Below are 18,738 nucleotides of genomic sequence, written 5' to 3'. Positions count from 1 at the left end.
CAGGTGAATATGTTACTTTTTTATGTTAATCTTATTTATGTAAGTACATATGTACTGTGAATGTAATTTCGAATTAAAGAAAAGTAATTTAATATTTTTTGTTTTAATAGAATTTGTCGTGCCCATTTAAAAAAATTCTAGACCAGATCAGTTAATTGCTAATACCTAACTTTTAAGTGATTCGGCTACGGTTTTTTAGGAAAAAAATATTACTATTTTCCATTCTTTAAGTACCTCAATGGGAGAAGGGATGTGGCCATTTGCAAGTTATGCCCATTTTTAAAACACTTAGTTGCATAGCTGTTGAAAATGTGGAAAATCCCTTCCCTCTAGCAGAAAGTTTCAGATATGTATACTAAACCATCGATTAGGCTTTGCTCTGATATTCAATTCACGGTTTTGCATTAGGTTTGTTCGTCGAAAAGTCCAGCAATAATAATCCATAACTCAAATTTCAGAGATTTAAAAAAGTTCTCTCTCAAATAGAGTACCTTACATATTACTGCGGGAACTCGATTTTGCAGGATCCGGGAAGTGTCATCGGCAGCTAGTGTCCATGGTTGCATTTCAATTATAAAGAATATTTATAAAATTTTTTGTTTGAAATTCGTTCGGTCAACAAAAACAAGGCCTATTATACATATGTTTCAATTCCTTAGCCGTAGAAACTGTCGGGTTTGCTATATCGACTATGATTGCGACTGTATTCCAATTACGAATATAGTTTTTTCAGCCGAGTACCTTTTAAATTATCGGAATTAACTAAATTAATTGAATAAGTAAATATTTTTTACTTTTTTTTAATTTCGCTACTAATTCTTTTTATAAATCATATATTTTAAAATTTAACATAATGGAACCAGGTTTTCTGTCGAAAAATTTATTATTTAGAAAATTTACGATTTTACAGTTTATTTTATCCTCCCATTCGGCTTTGTTTACTTTTACTTGAGAAATTTCATCGCCACCGGAAATGCGGAATCTTGTATTGTATCATTCTTGTTACCATATAGTGTTTAGTGTTGGACAATTTTTGCTCTTAAAATTAAGAAAATTATGTCGAGCAAACATAAAACTAGGTACTCAAAAACGCGAATATGTGGTAGATTTCAGACCTTATGTGGTAGATGCTCAAAAAAGTGGTAGATCTACCACAAAGTGGTATAAGTCCGATCACTGGTGTTAAATGGAAATGAAGGTTCATTTATACTAGCACGTATACACAGCAGCAAGCTCATGCCACCAACAGCGATCTTGTATGCTTAAGATTTCTACTGGGTACATACATATGCACACGCATGTATTTTAACATTCGCATTCGCAAAAATCAATGCGCAGCTTTTGCGAATGCGAATGTTGTGCAAGTGCACTGATAGAACGTATATCTGACAAGCAAAGAGACAAATTGTTGCCAATATTTTTTGACTGCCGGCTAAAAGTCAGACTTATAAACTTTGATAAAAGTGCCTTTAAACATATTATTTCTTAAGCTATATAACTGAGTCTTACAAGTCCCCACTTCTAATTGATCTTTAACGTACGTCGAAGTCATTTCAAGTGGGGCTCTTTTACAAATTTAATTTTAATTTTAGCAAAAATTTGAAAAAATCAGTAATTTTGTTCTCTTGTCGGGAAGTATTGGACCTTTGGCTAAGAATTTCTGTGGCAAAATTGTCCCACTACGTCCCTCTTATTTTGCCATTTAAAGTCAAAGAGTAAGATCCCTCAATAGGGATTTCCGGCAGCAATTTTCAACGTCTAGCTTTAAAGAGAATCGATGCTCAAATAATTAAAAAATCTGTACGTCTGACGTTTATTTGGATCGAATGTTATTTGTCGAGCATCTGTTGAAAACCCTGAATTCATCGCTAGTTTTTTATACTTTTTCTTAGATAATTGTAATTATTTTTTCTCTCATAAAATGGCTTATTATCTATTGACGAGTTGGCCTTGGCATGCAATATATGTTGAAAATTTGCGTTCATCTGCCTCAAAATATGAAAACGCAATAAGCGAATGGAATCGAACAACAAATTATTTGATAGCTTATGGCACCGCCAGCGGTGAGTAGTCAATTGTGACTGCCTACAACTAGGAAAAGTCGAGTTCAGCAAATAAGAAAACTAATTACAGGTGAAGCTTTTGAAGAAGGCACCCCCAAGAAAGTCAGGCGGATACGCCGATATTTTCAGCCCCGATGCAATTCTCAAAAAGGAATTATTCTTGCACCGAAAAAAAAATAAATATAAGTGAAAGTCCTCTCAACTGGTGCAGCGTTTTCCACGCAGATATTTGTCGAGCAGTTATTTAGTGGCGCAGGTTTGATTTACAACCCTTTAAGAAATAATTTTTAAATTCAAGAACTAAATAAAATAAACATTATTAAAAATTACTAACTTTTCCATTTTTTTATTTATCTACCTGAATCACCTTATTTACTTACCTAAATTATTTCTTAACAATACTTGACATTCGCATTCGCATCCGCGGATGTCTACAATTCCACATTCGCAACATCCCTAGTACGTACATATATATCTATGTACCAGTGTTGATATTTTAAGTAAAATTGTACTTTTTTAGTACAAAAGTACAATTTGCCGATTTTAATTATAATTTCAACATCAAAAATATTTTTTGTACCAAACGCTCAAATCTCTTCTAGCACTTTGATTCTTACTCCGTTTACATTTAAGTAAATGGATATACCTACATTTCATATTTGCTACAAAACGAAATTATGAATTGTAATTTTGGATGTAAACGTAATTGTGAACAGTAATATTAGTGTTGTGCGTTATGGTGATTGCGATTTCTTATGACCGGCGGATGAAATATCCCTGATAGCTATTTTTTTTTTTTAAATCTTTGGAAATGCAATTTACCTAATGGCGATCCTACATACATATATATTAATTGAGCAATTCGGGTGTTGAAAGAAAAAAAATGTAGGTAAATTTCATGCGTTGAAATTAAAAATTTCTATTGAGGATTGCCATTTTATCGATAGTCTTGTGTATTAATTTTTAATCATTATTGTCTTCATCTTTGACAAAATTACACAGTGACCCGGTATTTATTTTATTTTATTTTTTAATGAATTTTAATTATTTTTTTTTTATAAAATTGTAGCTGATTGTCTAACAAAAACCTTACAAATAAATCCAAACTTGAAAGATTGAAAAAAAATCAAAAAAGTTTCATCAAATTTTCACCGTTTTTGTTCAGAATTTGTAGACCTGGTTTGGGTTAACATTTTTGTAGCCCATTCATTCTAGTGTAATAAGGTGCAAGTTTTAAGTGTCTTAAAAATACCGTTGATTTTTGGAATTTTTTTGTTTGCGGTGTTGCGCGCTTTCTTCCATATAATGAATGTTCGTTTTTTTATTTTATGTGGATGAAAATGCGCAACCCCATTGTTGGTGTTTTTTTTTCAATATTTTAAATTAAGTTTTATTTGTATAGTTTTTGGTAGACAATGAGCTATGCTTCTATAAAAAAAAAAATAAAAATTAAAATTAATTTGGAAAAAATATGATAAATAGTCCAAACCGGGTTACCGTAAAAATGTGAAATATAATTCAAGAATTTATTTGTGTATAATTTAAGTTAAGCTCTAAACGTAATGAAACTTAGTTTAACTTAGTGGGCTTTCTGACAAAACTGGCTATGGCTTTATAGGCTAGCTGAAGAGATCTCAATGATAAGTTACGTTAAATTAAGCCTACACTAACTGAAGCTGTACAATGAATTGAACAATAAACACACTGCAGCAAAAAAAAAATGGGTTTTGTTTGGTTGCGTGAAAAGGGAGGTAATGGATTGACGGAAATTGTGAAAAGTACAATTAAGCTCCAAAAGTTACACTTTTTGTCATTAATTTGGTACAATTGAAAAAGCTTAAATATCAACACTGGTATGGACTCATTTCGCATTTCAGCTCTACCGCTACCAAGCAAAGTTAGCAATGAAGCTCGCATAAACCGAAATAAGAATATATGAATGAAGCAAGCAAGCAGTGTTGCCACTTTGTGAGTAATTCCTCAAAACGTGAGGAATTTCGGGTGCGCTTGAGTATTTTTTGAGGATTTTTATTTTGAGGAATTTTCTCTTGATATATTTGCAGATAACCATGTTTCACACAAGAGAGTTGTTAAATCGCTCTGCAAATTTTAGAACAAAAAAACTTTCCGAAGTTTTATTAACAGCGAAATACACCACACAACCGACTTGTCAAACATTCTTCAAACCTACTTTTCCCTTTTCGCCATACACCATGCAAACATGACTCGTTCTAGCAATCAATTAGTTTTCTTCCGGTTCACAATTTAAAAGGGTTTGGTTTTCTTCAGTTTTTCTCTCTTGCGTCCTCATTCGGTAAAAATTCGATTTTATCATACACAGCGTAAGCAGTTTGATCAAACGTCAACATGGCGGCCAGAAAATCAAAAAATTTTGATTTTTGTTCACATTTCCCTCAAACGGCTGGTCAAACCTTCAAACACCCCCATACACAACATAAATAGCTTTCAAGAAAGGGACATTTCGCTTGGTTTGTCAAGCAGCTTGTGTGGTGTTTTTCGCTCTTAAGTACATCTGCACTTGCTTCTAAATATTTAAAATGTTATCGATAATTTATTTTTTCATTCCATCGTTATATTTTCAATTTATTTTGAACTTGCAAAATCTCGATAACGAATGGAGAGAACACGCATTGTTCGATCAAAAGAATATTCATATTAGGGCTATTCGCGATCCGGTGCAAATGGCCTAGCATCATTGCATTGCAAATTTGTATTGCAAATTATTTGCAATACACAAACAAAATACACGCATTTGCATTTGTCATGGCTTGACAAATTTGCAATACCTAAAATCCATAGCATAAAAATGCTATGCATTGCATTCATAAAAAAAACCAAAGTTGATGCACATAAATTGTTTTGCAAAAGCTTTACCACGACAGTTTAATAGAGGTCGCTCACAATCCATGGCATATTTCTGCAATTGCATAAATTTGTCAGCTCTTATGCACCGAATCGCGAATAGCCCTATTGATTATTCATTAGATCCAGAAAATGATTGGAAAAGCTTTTGAATTAAAAGATTCTTCAGGTTCATATACATAAGTTTTCGAATAAAAAATGTGAAATGTGACTGACTCGAGGACCAAATTGATTTAACTTAAAATGAATATGAATTTAATTTTTTATCAGGTGGCAACTCTTTTTTAAAAAAATAAGAAGCTATTGCACATCTACAGGCCAAGCCCTTTAATTTGATACCTCATTTTGTAAAATTGAACTAACATTACAGATCTGATGATATGACTAAAAAGCTTTCGCGTATTATGCATACACATGTATGTATGTATATATATGGATGCACAATGTACGGCTGACTTCCAAAACGTAACAATACAATGTTTGGAAACTGTTATACTGCGGTATTCAAACTGTTTGTATATGCAGAGTTGCGACACATTGCAACCATATAAATTGCATATTTTAATATTCAATATAGCAATGAATTAACATAGAAAAATGTAATCTTAGGCTATCTGCACACCTGTCGTCCAATCATAGTTGCGTTATCGTCTCGCCCTGAAATTTTGGGCCGAGCACATGCATTTCAAAGGAGCGGATTATATTATTTTCCGCTGAGACGTACCTAACTATGAACCAACGACGATTTAACACGGCTATAAATTATTAATAATTATATTCTTTTCCGCTGAGACGTACCTAACTATGAACCAACGACGATTTAACACGGCTATAAATAGTGACAGACAAACAGAAACTATTCAGAACGAAAAATGACACTGAAGATGGCACAACGCCGAAACCGGTTTGTCTCCAAACCAAATTTGACAAGGGATGACGGAAAATCGTTCCACATTACATGTCTAGAATTGTTGCAGCACAGTCCATATTTTAAAACTTGCAGGTTTTTGTAAATATTTCGCGAAAATATCAACCAGAAAATACCTCCTCGAAGTCAATTTTTAGACGCCAAATGAATTAAAATATCACGAACGAGTGAGCGAAAATGTAGACGTCATGTAATCGTTGCATCATGATTGTGACGATGAAGTAACTATGATTGGACGACCAATGTGCAGAAAGCCTTACCCTTCGACGTCAGCCATTGTTTACTTCAAAATGTCATCAAAGTATCAATTAGCTTAGCGATGTGCAGTTTGCTTTCTGTATACGCATCGATAACTTTTACGATACATTTTGGGACATGACACATCGTCAAAAATTACACATTTGCATTTAGAAATGCGTGACTTTGTATAGCTGTTTTGGAACTGACGGTTTGGAACTCAGCCTACATATCTATAATATGTATGTAGATACATATGTATGTAGGTACATGGGTACAAAATATGCTGCGATTAGCTTACACAGTGACGAGCAAAACTGTAACATGGTGTAACACTTTTTATTTCAGCCACCGCTATCTTTCCAACTTCTAACGACTTTTATACTTTTGTTTTATATTCTTATTGGTACACCCCTACTCCCTCTCTCATAAAGATTTGATGTCAATCCAACAGCAATAATAAAACCAGCAGGCAAAAATGTAAATTAAGGCCAATGTTACAGTTTTGCACTCACACTCAGTTTTGCATTTTACAGTTATCTTTTACTTAGTTGGAAGTCAGAGGACTTTTTTCTGTATTGTAATTTATTCAAGAAGTGATTACCAGTAAACAATATGGTTAATCAGGAAACATAAATGTAAATAATAGATTTACTGCGGAAACGCGGGACCGTAGGAAAAGTGGAAAAAATTATGGAGCTCGCCACGTGAAAATGTTAAGACTGAGAAAAAATATAGCCTAAAATGTTATTAAGGACAAAGTAAGTCTGCCAAATAATATTACGGTCCGATATCTTGTGAACTTAGTAGCAAGTAGCGCTGCAGCCACTATTACCGAAGCGCTTAAGGTATTAAAATTGAATGCAAATCAGTAGATAGCGAGGCGAAGAATTGTCAAATTGAACGCAAAGGCATAATAAAAGAAGAAAACACGATTTTGATCAAAATACATGTGCGAGAGTGGTATCATTTTGCCGGATCGCACGAAAACCGGACCGTTGCCTATTGGGATATCTTAAGCCTTACAGAATGCAATAAAAAAACACATTTTTTAAGATTTAATTGAAGGTTAGTTGGTCTGACAAGAATAAATTCATCGCTTTCAATCAGATGGCCGGGTATGGTATTGGAAGACCCAAATTAAGTCTAAGCGCATCATGTAAGGCAAACTGTGAATCACAGTGGTCGGTCAATAATAGTTTGGGGTTGTATTTCAAAAATATTGTTGGTCCGTTAGTACGCAGTACCTCCACAATCCGCGGATATGAATCTCGTCGAAAATTTGCTAAATCAACTAAATGCGTATCTTACTAAGTATGCAAGTCCGTCCAATGGAGTACATGAGCTATGAAAGCAAACCAAGGATATATGGGACGCTATACCGCCAGAATTTTTACAGAGATACAAATAAGGTATGCCAAATTGCATCCAGGAACTAAAAAAAGCAAAAGTGTATTGAACATCGTGTTAACAATTCTTTTTTTTCGTGAAAATTGTCAAAAAGTTATTAAAAATATATAAGTGCAAAACTGTAACATATGCCTTAATTTACATTTTTGTCTACTGGTTTTATTATTGTTGTTGGATTGACTTCAAATCTTTATGAGAGAGGGAGTAGGAGTGTACCAATAAGAATATACAACAAAAGTATGAATGTCGTTAGAACTTGGAAAGATAGCGGAGGCTGAAATAAAAAGTTTGTTCGTCACTGTAGATATTTCCCCTCACCTGTGCAATCTGATTTTGTCTCTGCCAGCACCTAACTGTTTTTACACATGCACGTGTTTGCAAATTGATGACGAAGTGAATCAAATATATACTTACAAGATATCAACCAATACTTCCCATATACCAAACGAAAGGAGAACTGTTGAGTTTTTGATTAAAGAAAACAAAAACAAAAACAAAATCATTCGAGCGGTTTTCGAGCATTTTGGTATTAAAAAAAATTTGGAAATTTTTTCAACAATTTCTTGCCTGTAAAGGCTAGTTATTTGTTGAATTTATATAAAATTTTTACACGATAATATTTCTATTGCTCCAAGGAACCTATATACCGAAAATGAAAGTAACATCTGCCAACCATAAGTTGCTAGAGCACTTTAAAGGCTCAAAATTGACCCCAAAATAAGCCAATATTTACCGTTGTTTCTACGACAGACACCAGATCGGTTACTTACATAAATATATCTGTCCATAGGTTTGGAATTTTGTCTTTTGAAATGGCACACTTTTCTTTGAAATCGCTTCATTAGTTCTCATGCAATAAGCGTTTTCGTGAATCTCTAAAAATTACAACTACAACATTTGAGCATAGCCTCCATATCGAAACGTAAGACATATTCTACGTCAAAATTCAAAAAAAAATAATAATTATGAGAAATGATAAAAACTTATCAACTGGTACCAATAAACAACGGTATACAATAAACAACGGTATTCGTCTGATTGTCACTCAAATTGATTTTTACAATCATTTTTAGAAGAAAACTAAGAATATTATACATTTTTGGAAAATGGGCGTAGCCACGCTCACTTATGGTTACATGTGTATATCTTGGTAACCGCTGAACCAATTTCATCCAAACTTGGCACAGTTGTTGGGCCTTGGTACATCATACCAAAAGACCGAAATTTTTTTAAATCGGACAATAACCACACCAACATCCCATATAACGTAATTTAGAGAAATACGAGATCCTCGATAAATCAGTAAATATTAAATCTAATTTATTCAAAATTGATGCTTGCAACAATTCTCTACCAAGAAATATGCTTATGATACAATTTTGGAAAATGGGCGTGACACCGCCCACTTATGATCACATGTATCTCGGTAACCGTTCTATCAATTTGTACCAAACTCGGTATGGTTATTGTGCTTGCCACATAAAAGCAAAACTTTGAAAATTATTGAAATCGGACTAAAATTTCGGCCGCTTTTCATATAACGGTAAATTTCAGATATGCTTGAAACTTCAATATTTCGAAATTTAAGGTTGCTAATTTACTCAAAATTGAAACACCCCGGCTTACCATGTAGCGGTGGCTTTCGGAAAGGTGAAAAACATGTATTAGTACTTGCGCCGGGTGTTTAATGTTCGGCTCCGTCCGAACTTAGACTTTCTTACTTGCTAATAAAAACGATGACTTATGTTGATTATAGCTTTTTTAATGTTATTCCTAACATTCGCATTCGCATTCCGAAAATGCGAATCATTCGAAACATCCCTAGTAGCAGCGGCAAACTACAATATTGAAATTGTAATTTCTATACCACATGTGTGCCCCAGACATAATTTATTTTCACATACAAATTTTTTAGCCCCAAACACCACCTCTAAAACGATCCCAGGAATATTTTTTGTAACTACAATAGTTTTTGGGATATTAAAAGAATAAACCAGCAAATTTCGGATATTTTGAATTTTGCATAACTTTCACTATTTTTTTTTTGGTAGGTCTTTGTTATACATATGATAAAATTAAAGTTCTGACCAAAATCCATCTATTACACAGGCCAACAAATTTTAAACAATGTTATGTTGTATTCTTTAAGATTTTTTCCGTAGAATCCGAATCTGAAAGTGCGTGCATAAATACATATGTACACACATACATATGTATATGTACATAAGTGGGTCAATCCATGTCAAATCAACCAATAACACTACCCAACAAAATTCTGCTGCCTAAGATATTGCAGCGGATTCTTATAGGATTTTTTCCGTAGTATCGGAATATGACCTTAAAGATATTGGATTGGCCTTAGTTTTCAATCAACTTAGGTGTAAAGGTGCCGAAAAACCCGTTTTTGGTCATTTTTGAACCTCTGTAAAATAATAAATGAATGCAATATATCTGTCTGTGTGGGAGGGCATGAAAGCATAAATACTTAATAATGAAAATCAAAATATTATGGTCAGAACAGTGAAAGCAATTAAGAAAAGTTTACAAGCGCGTACGATTTTTGTTTTACACAAAAACCTTGTTTTGCACGTTTTTCACCAATTGTTTTAAATGGATCTGCCGTTTTTCGGCACCTTTAATTGCTTGAAAAATTTTCAAGATGATATTCGGGTTCTACGGAAAAAATGCTATCTATACCAATAGGCTATAATATTTTAGTCAACATAAAATTTGTGAACATTCATCAAAAACAAGCAAAATAAGATTTAAAAAAAAACACGTGCGATTGTATAAAAACTCTTCCCAATTGCTTACAGTGTTCGGACCATAATTTGTTGACTTTCAGTATCAAAGGGCAGTGTTTAAGCTTTCATATCCTCTCACAAAGACAGATATATTGCATCAGTTTATTGTTTTACAGAGTTTCAAATATGACCTAAAACGCGTTTTCGGCACCTGTAAACCTAAGTTGATCGAAAACTAGAGCCAATCCAATATCTTTAAGGTTATATTCGGATTCTACGGAAGAAATCCTATAAGAATCCGCTGTAATATCTTAGGAAACAGAATTTTGTTGGGTAGTGTTATTGGTTGATTTGACATGGATTGACCCACATATGTATTTTAAAACTTATGTACATACACACCTACATATGGATGTGTGTATAGATGTACTTATGCACACACTTTGTCCCGAAACCTTTTCTGTCATATCTCCCTCCTCCAACGACCAACTTTCATTCGTTTCATTATTCGTTAACCCTATGACAATGTGTGTTTGCAATTAAAAACAAATAATCCGTGGTTACTAATCAATCGTGCGTTGGTGGAAAAGGCGTGGTATGGCCAATAGCTATTCGTATGCACATGCACATACAAATAGACTTACATATTTCGGCGCTTGTAATATCGCCAACGGCAATATTGTACAGGTAAGCCATCAGCTCCCTTACGAAGTGTTGTCCAGTGAAGAGTGCAAATCACGGTCTTAGTGGTGTCTACGAAACAAACGAAAACTTGCACTTTTAAAAAGCGTAGTAATAAAAAGATTAAAAAACGGCAAAGTGAAGGTTTAAGTAGCATGTTATGCCCAATGCAGCAAAATACCGCTCACCCGATTTTATTTTATTCAATGCCGATGCGCAAAATTTTGGCCAAAATTGTCTATAAAAACTTACATTCAACTCCACCAAATTAGTATTCAAGCCACAGACTTCAGTGTGGGAGGACAAAGTAAGCTGCAAATTTTGTAAATTTTTTCTATCTACATATTACCATCACATAAACGAAATGGCTTTCAAGGTGAGTGTACATATGATTTTCGGATTGCTGTGGAGTCAGCGATCTGTTAGAATAACTTAGATTGAGAATTTATTGAAACAAGCAATTTATGTACGCATACATAATCATGTATATCTTCTCTTAGTACTTCGTCGCTGCATTTTTAATCAGCACTGCGCAAGCTGGCATCTTTTCAGTGCAGGAGCAGCATGCTTTTCCTTTGGAGCATGCTCAGCACCATGAAACAGCAGCTGTGTATCACCATGCACCTGGACAAGTGGCTCATCTATCTCATGCGCCCGCTCACACCGTTCACTTGGTACAAAAGCAGCAACCTGCTCATGAGCAATATCCCGACGATCCTCATCCTCAGTACAACTTCGCCTATGATGTTCAGGATGCCGTGTCCGGTGATTCTAAAAGCCAATCTGAAAGCCGTGATGGCGATGTGGTCCATGGCGAATACTCCTTAAATGATGCTGATGGTTTCCGCCGCACTGTCAAATATACCGCAGATTCTGTCAATGGCTTCAATGCTGTTGTAGAACGTGAACCTCTCACCCACAAAGTGGTCGCTGCTGCACCTGTACAATATCACCATGTTCCAGCTACTGCTCAAGCGTATGCCGCAGTGCCAGCTCAACACCAGGCCACTGTCCATACAAGCTACGAAGCTCCTCATCAAGAAGAGCAACAATACTACCATCATTAAGTTACTGAAATACTACTTTGCAGCTAAGCTCCTTGCTCTTGCCGTTTTGATAAAAATTTTGTAGAAAAAATTACTCAGAAATAAGTATTTTCCATTATATAAATGTAAGTGCATAATAAACAATTAATTACAGTGCTGTCTTCGGCTATGCCAAGGGCTTCGCAACTTTCATGAATATAAAAAAATCGACTTTAATCTTTTACTCGTATTTCATTTTTGCGTCAAAAAATTCAATTTCAAAGTACTCAGCTTTTTAAATCACAAAATTTACATACCTACATATGTGCATATATCTTATAGAGCACCGATCTTGATGATTTTCTTCGAAAGATATAAGGGTTATAACCAGGGAACGGATTTTTAGGACCTAAAAACCTATAAAAAAGGGCAAAATAAAATAACAAAATAGGCTGGAAGAGGCAAAATAAAATTGCGAAATAGGCAGGAAAAGGCACTAGAAATCACAAAAAAGCAAAAGAAGGCAATAAAAAAAATCATAAAAAAATACATTTATTTTAGAAATGTTTATATTACAATCAAAAAGAGAAAAACTATGAACTAGTTTCGTTATATGAAAAATTTTTACTTTGCATATTTGACTATTTTCCAAGGCATATTTAACAAGAAGTGACAATTCAGTCGAGCTCTCTCATAGCTGACTGTAATGTCATAAAATGTAAACAAAGAAATTATCCCTTTGTTATGCATTCACCGTATTTGATAAAACTCAATATCCTTGAATGAATCTAAAGCTAAATCGTGGACATTCTTAATCGAATATATTCTATCTCTTTAGCAGAAAAAAGGCAATTTCCATAAAATTCGTTCCCTGGTTATAACAAAATAGTTCAGAACACTTTAAGGGCTTAGATATCTAATGGTGATCGTTTCTACCAAAATAGTTGCCTTCTGATTGCCCCTTTCTCTTTTCGTGTCCGATTCTAAATTCAAGGCAAAAGGTGAGAAAATTGTGTGTTCGTTTCTAAAAATGTCACACTCTTGTAAGTCAAAAAATGCACATTTTCTGCCTTGTGAAGCTTTGTCAGTAGAGAATTCAGATGGTTCTTTAAAACGGCAATATTATGAAATACATGAGCTAGACAAGGACAAGAAGGCAAAAACATGTCTTTCTACAGAGTTCAGTGTACACTGAGGGGAAATAATGTATAGTACAAATTAATACTTTATATTTGATTATCGCTTCAAAATGTTCGAATTTAAAAATAATATTTTCATACAAAATTTATTACGCACGTATTTGACTGTTCACATCTGAGTATATATATCAGGGATGTTGCGAATGTGGAATTTTAGACATCCGCGGATGCGAATGCGGAAGCGGATGTTTAAGCGCTAACATCCGCGGGTGTGGACGCGAATGCGGATGTCAAGTATTTTTATACCCGAGCGCATTTGTGCACAAATATATACATAACTGATCAGAATGAAAGGAGAAATCGATTAAGCGGTGGCTGTCTGTCCGTCCGTCCGTCTGTGCACACGATAACTCGAGTACAAATTGATATATCTTAACAGAACTTGGTATGTGTACTTCTTTTGAGCGTTGGACGAATGGTATTGAAAATGGGCAAACTCGGAAGATAACCACGCCCACCTCCCATATAAAGGTAATTTTGAGAAATACGAAAACAGCCATATTTTAATAACTACTGAAGCTTATTCACTCAAAGCTACTATTTACAATCATTTTTAGGCGAAAAATAAGAATATTATAAATTTTTGGAAAAAGGGGCATAAATACATGTGTATATCTTGGGAACCGCTGCACCAATTCCTTCCAAACTTGGCACAGTTGTTGGCCTTCACAAAACATACCAAATGGCTTAGAATTAAAAAAAATCGGATAATTACCACGCCCACATTCCATATAACGGTAATTTAGAGAAATACGAAAGCTTCTATAAATCAGTATATACTGAAGCTAATTTATTCAAAATTGATTTTTGCAATAATTCTTTAGCAAAAAATAGGCTTATAATAAAAGGTTGGAAAATGGGCGTGACCCCGCCCACTTATAACCACATATGTGTATCTCGGCAACCGCTCGATCATTGTGTCCCTTACTCGATATGATTGTTGTGGTTGCCACATAAAGGCAAAACGTTGAAAGTTTTGAAATCTGACTAAAATTACACCCACTTTTATATAACGGTAAATTTCAGAAATGTTTCAAACTTTGATATTTCGAAATTTAAGGAAGCTAATTATACCCGAGCGCACTTGTGCACAAGGGTATTATAACTTTGTTCACATAACGGTTGTTTGTAACAGGCACAACGAATCGAGATAGATATAGACAAATGTATACATAAATGATCAGAATGAAAAGAGAAATCGATTAAGCGGTGACTGTCTGTCCGTCCGTCCGTCCGTCCGTCCGTCCGTCCGTCCGTCTGTCCGTCTGTGCACACGATAACTCGAGTAAAAATTAAGATATCTTAACGAAACTTTGTACGTGTACTTCTTTCGGGCGTAGGACGGATGGTATTGAAAATGGGCAAAATCGGACAATAACCACGCCTACCTCCCATATAACGGTAATTTTCCGAAATACGAAAACTGCGATATTTTAGTAACTACTGAAGATTATTCACTCAAAATTGATATTTACAATAATTTTTAGACGAAAAATAAGAATATTATACATTTTTGGAAAATGGGCGTAGCCACGCCCACTTATGGATACATGTGTATATCTTGGTAACCGCTGGACCAATTTCTTCCAAACTTGGCACAGTTGTTAGTCTTGCTACAGCATACCAAATGGCCGAAAATTTTTAAAATCGGACAATAACCACGCCTACCTCCCATATAACGGTAATTTGGAGAAATACGAAATCTTCGATAAATCAATAAATATTAAAGCTAATTTACTCAAAATTGATGCTTGCAACAATTCTTTACCAAGAAATACGTTTATGATAAAATTTTGGAAAATGGGTGTGGCACCGCCCACTTATGATCACATATATGTATGTATCTCGGTAACCGTTCCACCAATTTGTACCAAACTCGGTGTGGTTATTGTGCTTGCCACATAGAAGCAAAACGTTGAATATTATTGAATTCGGACTAAAATTACGGCCGCTTTTCATATAACAGTAAATTTCAGAAATGCTTGAAACTTCAATATTTCGAAATTTAAGGACGCTAATTTACTCAAAATTTATACACAGCGGCTTACCATGTAGCGGTACCTGCGCCGGGTATTTAATGTTCGGCTCCGCCCGAACTTAGACTTTCTTACTTGTTTTACTTAAAATTGATACTAACAACAATCCCTTGAAAAGAAGTAACATTAATATGGAATTTTGGAAAAAGGGCGTGGTGCCGCCCACATATATCTATATAAGTTTATCTCACCGAAGATGTTTGAAATAAACGTAAAACCACCACTGCTTACCATGTAGCAGTAGTTTTCGGAAAGGTGAAAAAACTATATTGAATACTTGCGCCGGGTATTTCATGTTCGCCTCCGCCCGAACTTAGACATTTTTACTTGTTAAGAAATAATTTAGGTAAGTAAATTAGGCGATTTAGTTATATAGAAATGGAAAGGTTAGTATTTGATTTAAAAAATTGGAACATTGCATTCAATAAAAAGTTTTTACAGGGTCATAAATCAAACCTGCGCCACTAAATAACTACTCGTTCGAGACGACAAACTTGAAAAACTTGACAAAATTGTAAATTCTTTTCAATTGACGCTGCTCCAGTTGAGAGGTCTTTCAGTTATATTTATTTTTTTTATTGCGGTGCAATAATTCTTCATGGAGAATTGCATCGGGCTGCAAATGTCGGATGTATCCTCCTGACTTCCATCTTCACAATCTTGTATCATGGCAAGATCGTTGTTTAAACACCGTTGTTTTCCAAAGAATTCTTCATTCTCATTCTTTTGGTTGTTTCTGAATTTGGAGAACCTGTAACGTCAACAGCGTTTTTCGATTTTAGTTTTTATAATTCATTTTTAATCCGTTCTTCTGTGACTGAAATAGCTTTTAAGCAGAAATAACGAAAGAAGGTTACCACCTCTATTTGCATTTTTTTTATCATTTAATATTAAAGAAATTCATATACCAGACCCAAGGTTTGTTCTATGGTAATTAATTAACATTTTTTATTTTAATATTTTTTTTATAAAAATATTTTTCAATGGGTTGCTTTGCTCGTTTAGACATTTCCTTCATTTGGTACCAAGCTTGTTTAATTTGGATAAGCGGTTTGTTTATTGAAAAGACTTTTAATTGGGAATAAAAAATATTTGGCCAAGTTTAACTGGCAAAAAAAACTGTTATTTTCGCATCGATTATTGCGAAAGTGAATGCAAATGTTAAAATTAATGCGGAAGCTCCGCGGTTGCGAATGCGAATGCGAATATTCGTAACAACCCTTATATATATGAGTGTACATACGCACCCCAAGCATGCAGAGCGCCGCTCTGAGAGCGGTGACAACACACACATTCATACATAGTACATGCCCTCCAGTACTGCTGGAGTCAATCGCTACTTTTGAACCGCTACTGCACCGACTCCTAGGTAAGTAGCTACTCTATTAACCCGTGGTAGTGCACATGGTAGTGCAAAGTCGAACCAGTCGTAAGTAGAATAGCGAAAAACTACGACAGAGGGCGCGCATAAATCACGCAAGCGACTACTTTAGTAACTCCCGGTAGTGCAGAGAGAGCCGATGGTGACTACCGCCTAGGACATTGCCTTGTAAAAGTAATCGATGAAATACACTGCAAGTAGTCGGTGGGTAATTGACGGTGTTTATCAGGTAGCTACCGATTCAGCAGTCCTGTAGTCACTCCCCCGTACTGCAGGGTGTTTATCCGTACAAATCGCGTGCTGTGGATATTCAACATTTGAAAGCAAATTTATATGCCTGGGTGTAGCTGAGTGCGCAAAGATGCATGCCACAATTTGTTGATATCGAGAGATGGTCAGGGTTCGAATTCCACTGCAGGCAACATGCAAGTTAAATATTTTTTTTTAGTTTTGGTCTTGATTATTCACTTCACGGATGCTTTTTCAGAACAAACGCGGTCATTTTAATATGCGCGAAATTGAATTGAATATTTACCAATATACAGTACTTTCGTTGACGTTTATAGTAAGATCAATTACGTTTCTATTTGATTTTAATATTTTTTTCCCTCGGTGTAACATTAAAAACATTTTGCACCGGGGAAGGGCAACATATTTTTAAAGAAACGAAATCACCATAAATTACAGAGTTTGAAAGATAAACCCCTTACCCAACCAATTACTTGTTTTGGAGCTATACGTTATAGGTACCCGATATTTATAAACTGTACCTATATTAATGAGAAGTGAAAAGATTGGAAAATTTGATCTTCTTAACAGCTTAAGTAAATGGTGGAGTTATGTATGTGTTGTAGTGGTATCTATATTATAAAAGCCGCGCCCCAAATTACAGTTCGATATCTGTACTGCATATAAGGCTTAAGGACTAGTTTGCGTTCAAATAGGCAGACAAACGGATATGACTATGTGAACTCAGTTCGTCGTGCTGCTTATTTTGGTATAATTTTTCATGGGTCTCTCTGTTCGTTTTTTGGTACTTATAAATACGGACCTAAGTTATGACCACGATGGCCATTTTCTTCAATGTAAAAATGTGTACATTTTTTTAAAAACAGTTTAGTTTTTCGTACATTTGTAAGTATGTATATACGAATACCATGTCCCTACCGACAACAAATTAAAATAAGCATTTATTAAAATATTCATTCGCATGATTACGTAGATGTCACTGTATTGCACAATTTCGCCATCTTGCGCTGCACAGTGGTCAATAAATGGAATTTAATGTTCATAATTCACTGGAGCTTTCATTTCTCAACCAACTTTATTAATTATTTTTTTTAAATGAAAGCTAATAAAATTTTCCAGAGACTAGCTGAGCCCAATTTTTAATTTTTTAATTTTTTTATATTAAATTTTTTAGTGCAAAGTGCAGAAAAAGTGCCAATTTTGAAGAAGATCGAATCTCTTGTTCCAGTTAAAAAAAGATACATAACAAAAAACTAGGTAAAAACAATTTTGGGGTTCTCGCAAAATTAAAAAAAAATTAATAATAATAATAATAGATTGGCGCTTACACATATGTTAGTGTTTGGCCGAGCTTCTCCTCCGATTTGTGGCGTGCGCCTTGATGTTGTCACATAAAGCGGAGGGACCTACAGTTTTACGCCGACTCCGAACGGCGATTGTATTTTTATGAGAAGCTGTTTTTCATGGCAGAAATACACTCGGAGGTTTGCCATTGCCTGCCGACGGACGACCGCTGTTAAGAAAAAACCTTTTTTCTATACTTTTGCGATGTTGCTTTGACCAAAAATTAAAAAGTAATAATTTGAAAAGTTATAAAAAAATGTTCCCCAAAAATATTTTTTTTTTGTTTTTCGTTTTTATAAAAATTTTGGGTATGCAGTTTTATATATCATTAAATTTTAGTACAATAAAGTGCAAATTGCAAGTCGCTAAGAGTTGGCGTTGATTTTTAATAATTTTTTCGCTAACATTTCGAGCACACCTGCATGCTAAATGGAAAATAAAAGCGTTTGTTATGTTATTAAAAATCTTAGCGACTTACAACTTGCTCTTTGTTATACTAAATTTTAGGAACTATAAAACTGCATACCCGAAATTTTTTTAAAAACTAAAAACAAAAAA

General features: G+C 34.5%; 1 protein-coding gene across 1 annotated transcript; it reads left to right on the top strand.

Moving 5' to 3' along the window:
- Positions 1-11,036: 11,036 nt before the first annotated feature.
- LOC118738088 (larval cuticle protein A3A) lies at positions 11,037-12,140 on the top strand. The gene is made up of 2 exons (XM_036469009.1): positions 11,037-11,322; positions 11,447-12,140. The coding sequence occupies exons 1-2, from the start codon at positions 11,311-11,313 to the stop codon at positions 12,011-12,013; spliced, it is 579 nt and encodes a 192-aa protein (XP_036324902.1). The 5' UTR covers positions 11,037-11,310; the 3' UTR covers positions 12,014-12,140.
- The last annotated feature ends 6,598 nt before the right edge of the window (positions 12,141-18,738 follow it).

The sequence above is a fragment of the Rhagoletis pomonella genome, unplaced genomic scaffold (genome assembly GCF_013731165.1).
Source record: "Rhagoletis pomonella isolate Grant_MI unplaced genomic scaffold, Rhpom_1.0 Rhpom_scaffold_00004, whole genome shotgun sequence".
NCBI lineage: Eukaryota > Metazoa > Arthropoda > Insecta > Diptera > Tephritidae > Rhagoletis > Rhagoletis pomonella.
This window is presented reverse-complemented; position numbering and strand designations above follow the sequence as displayed.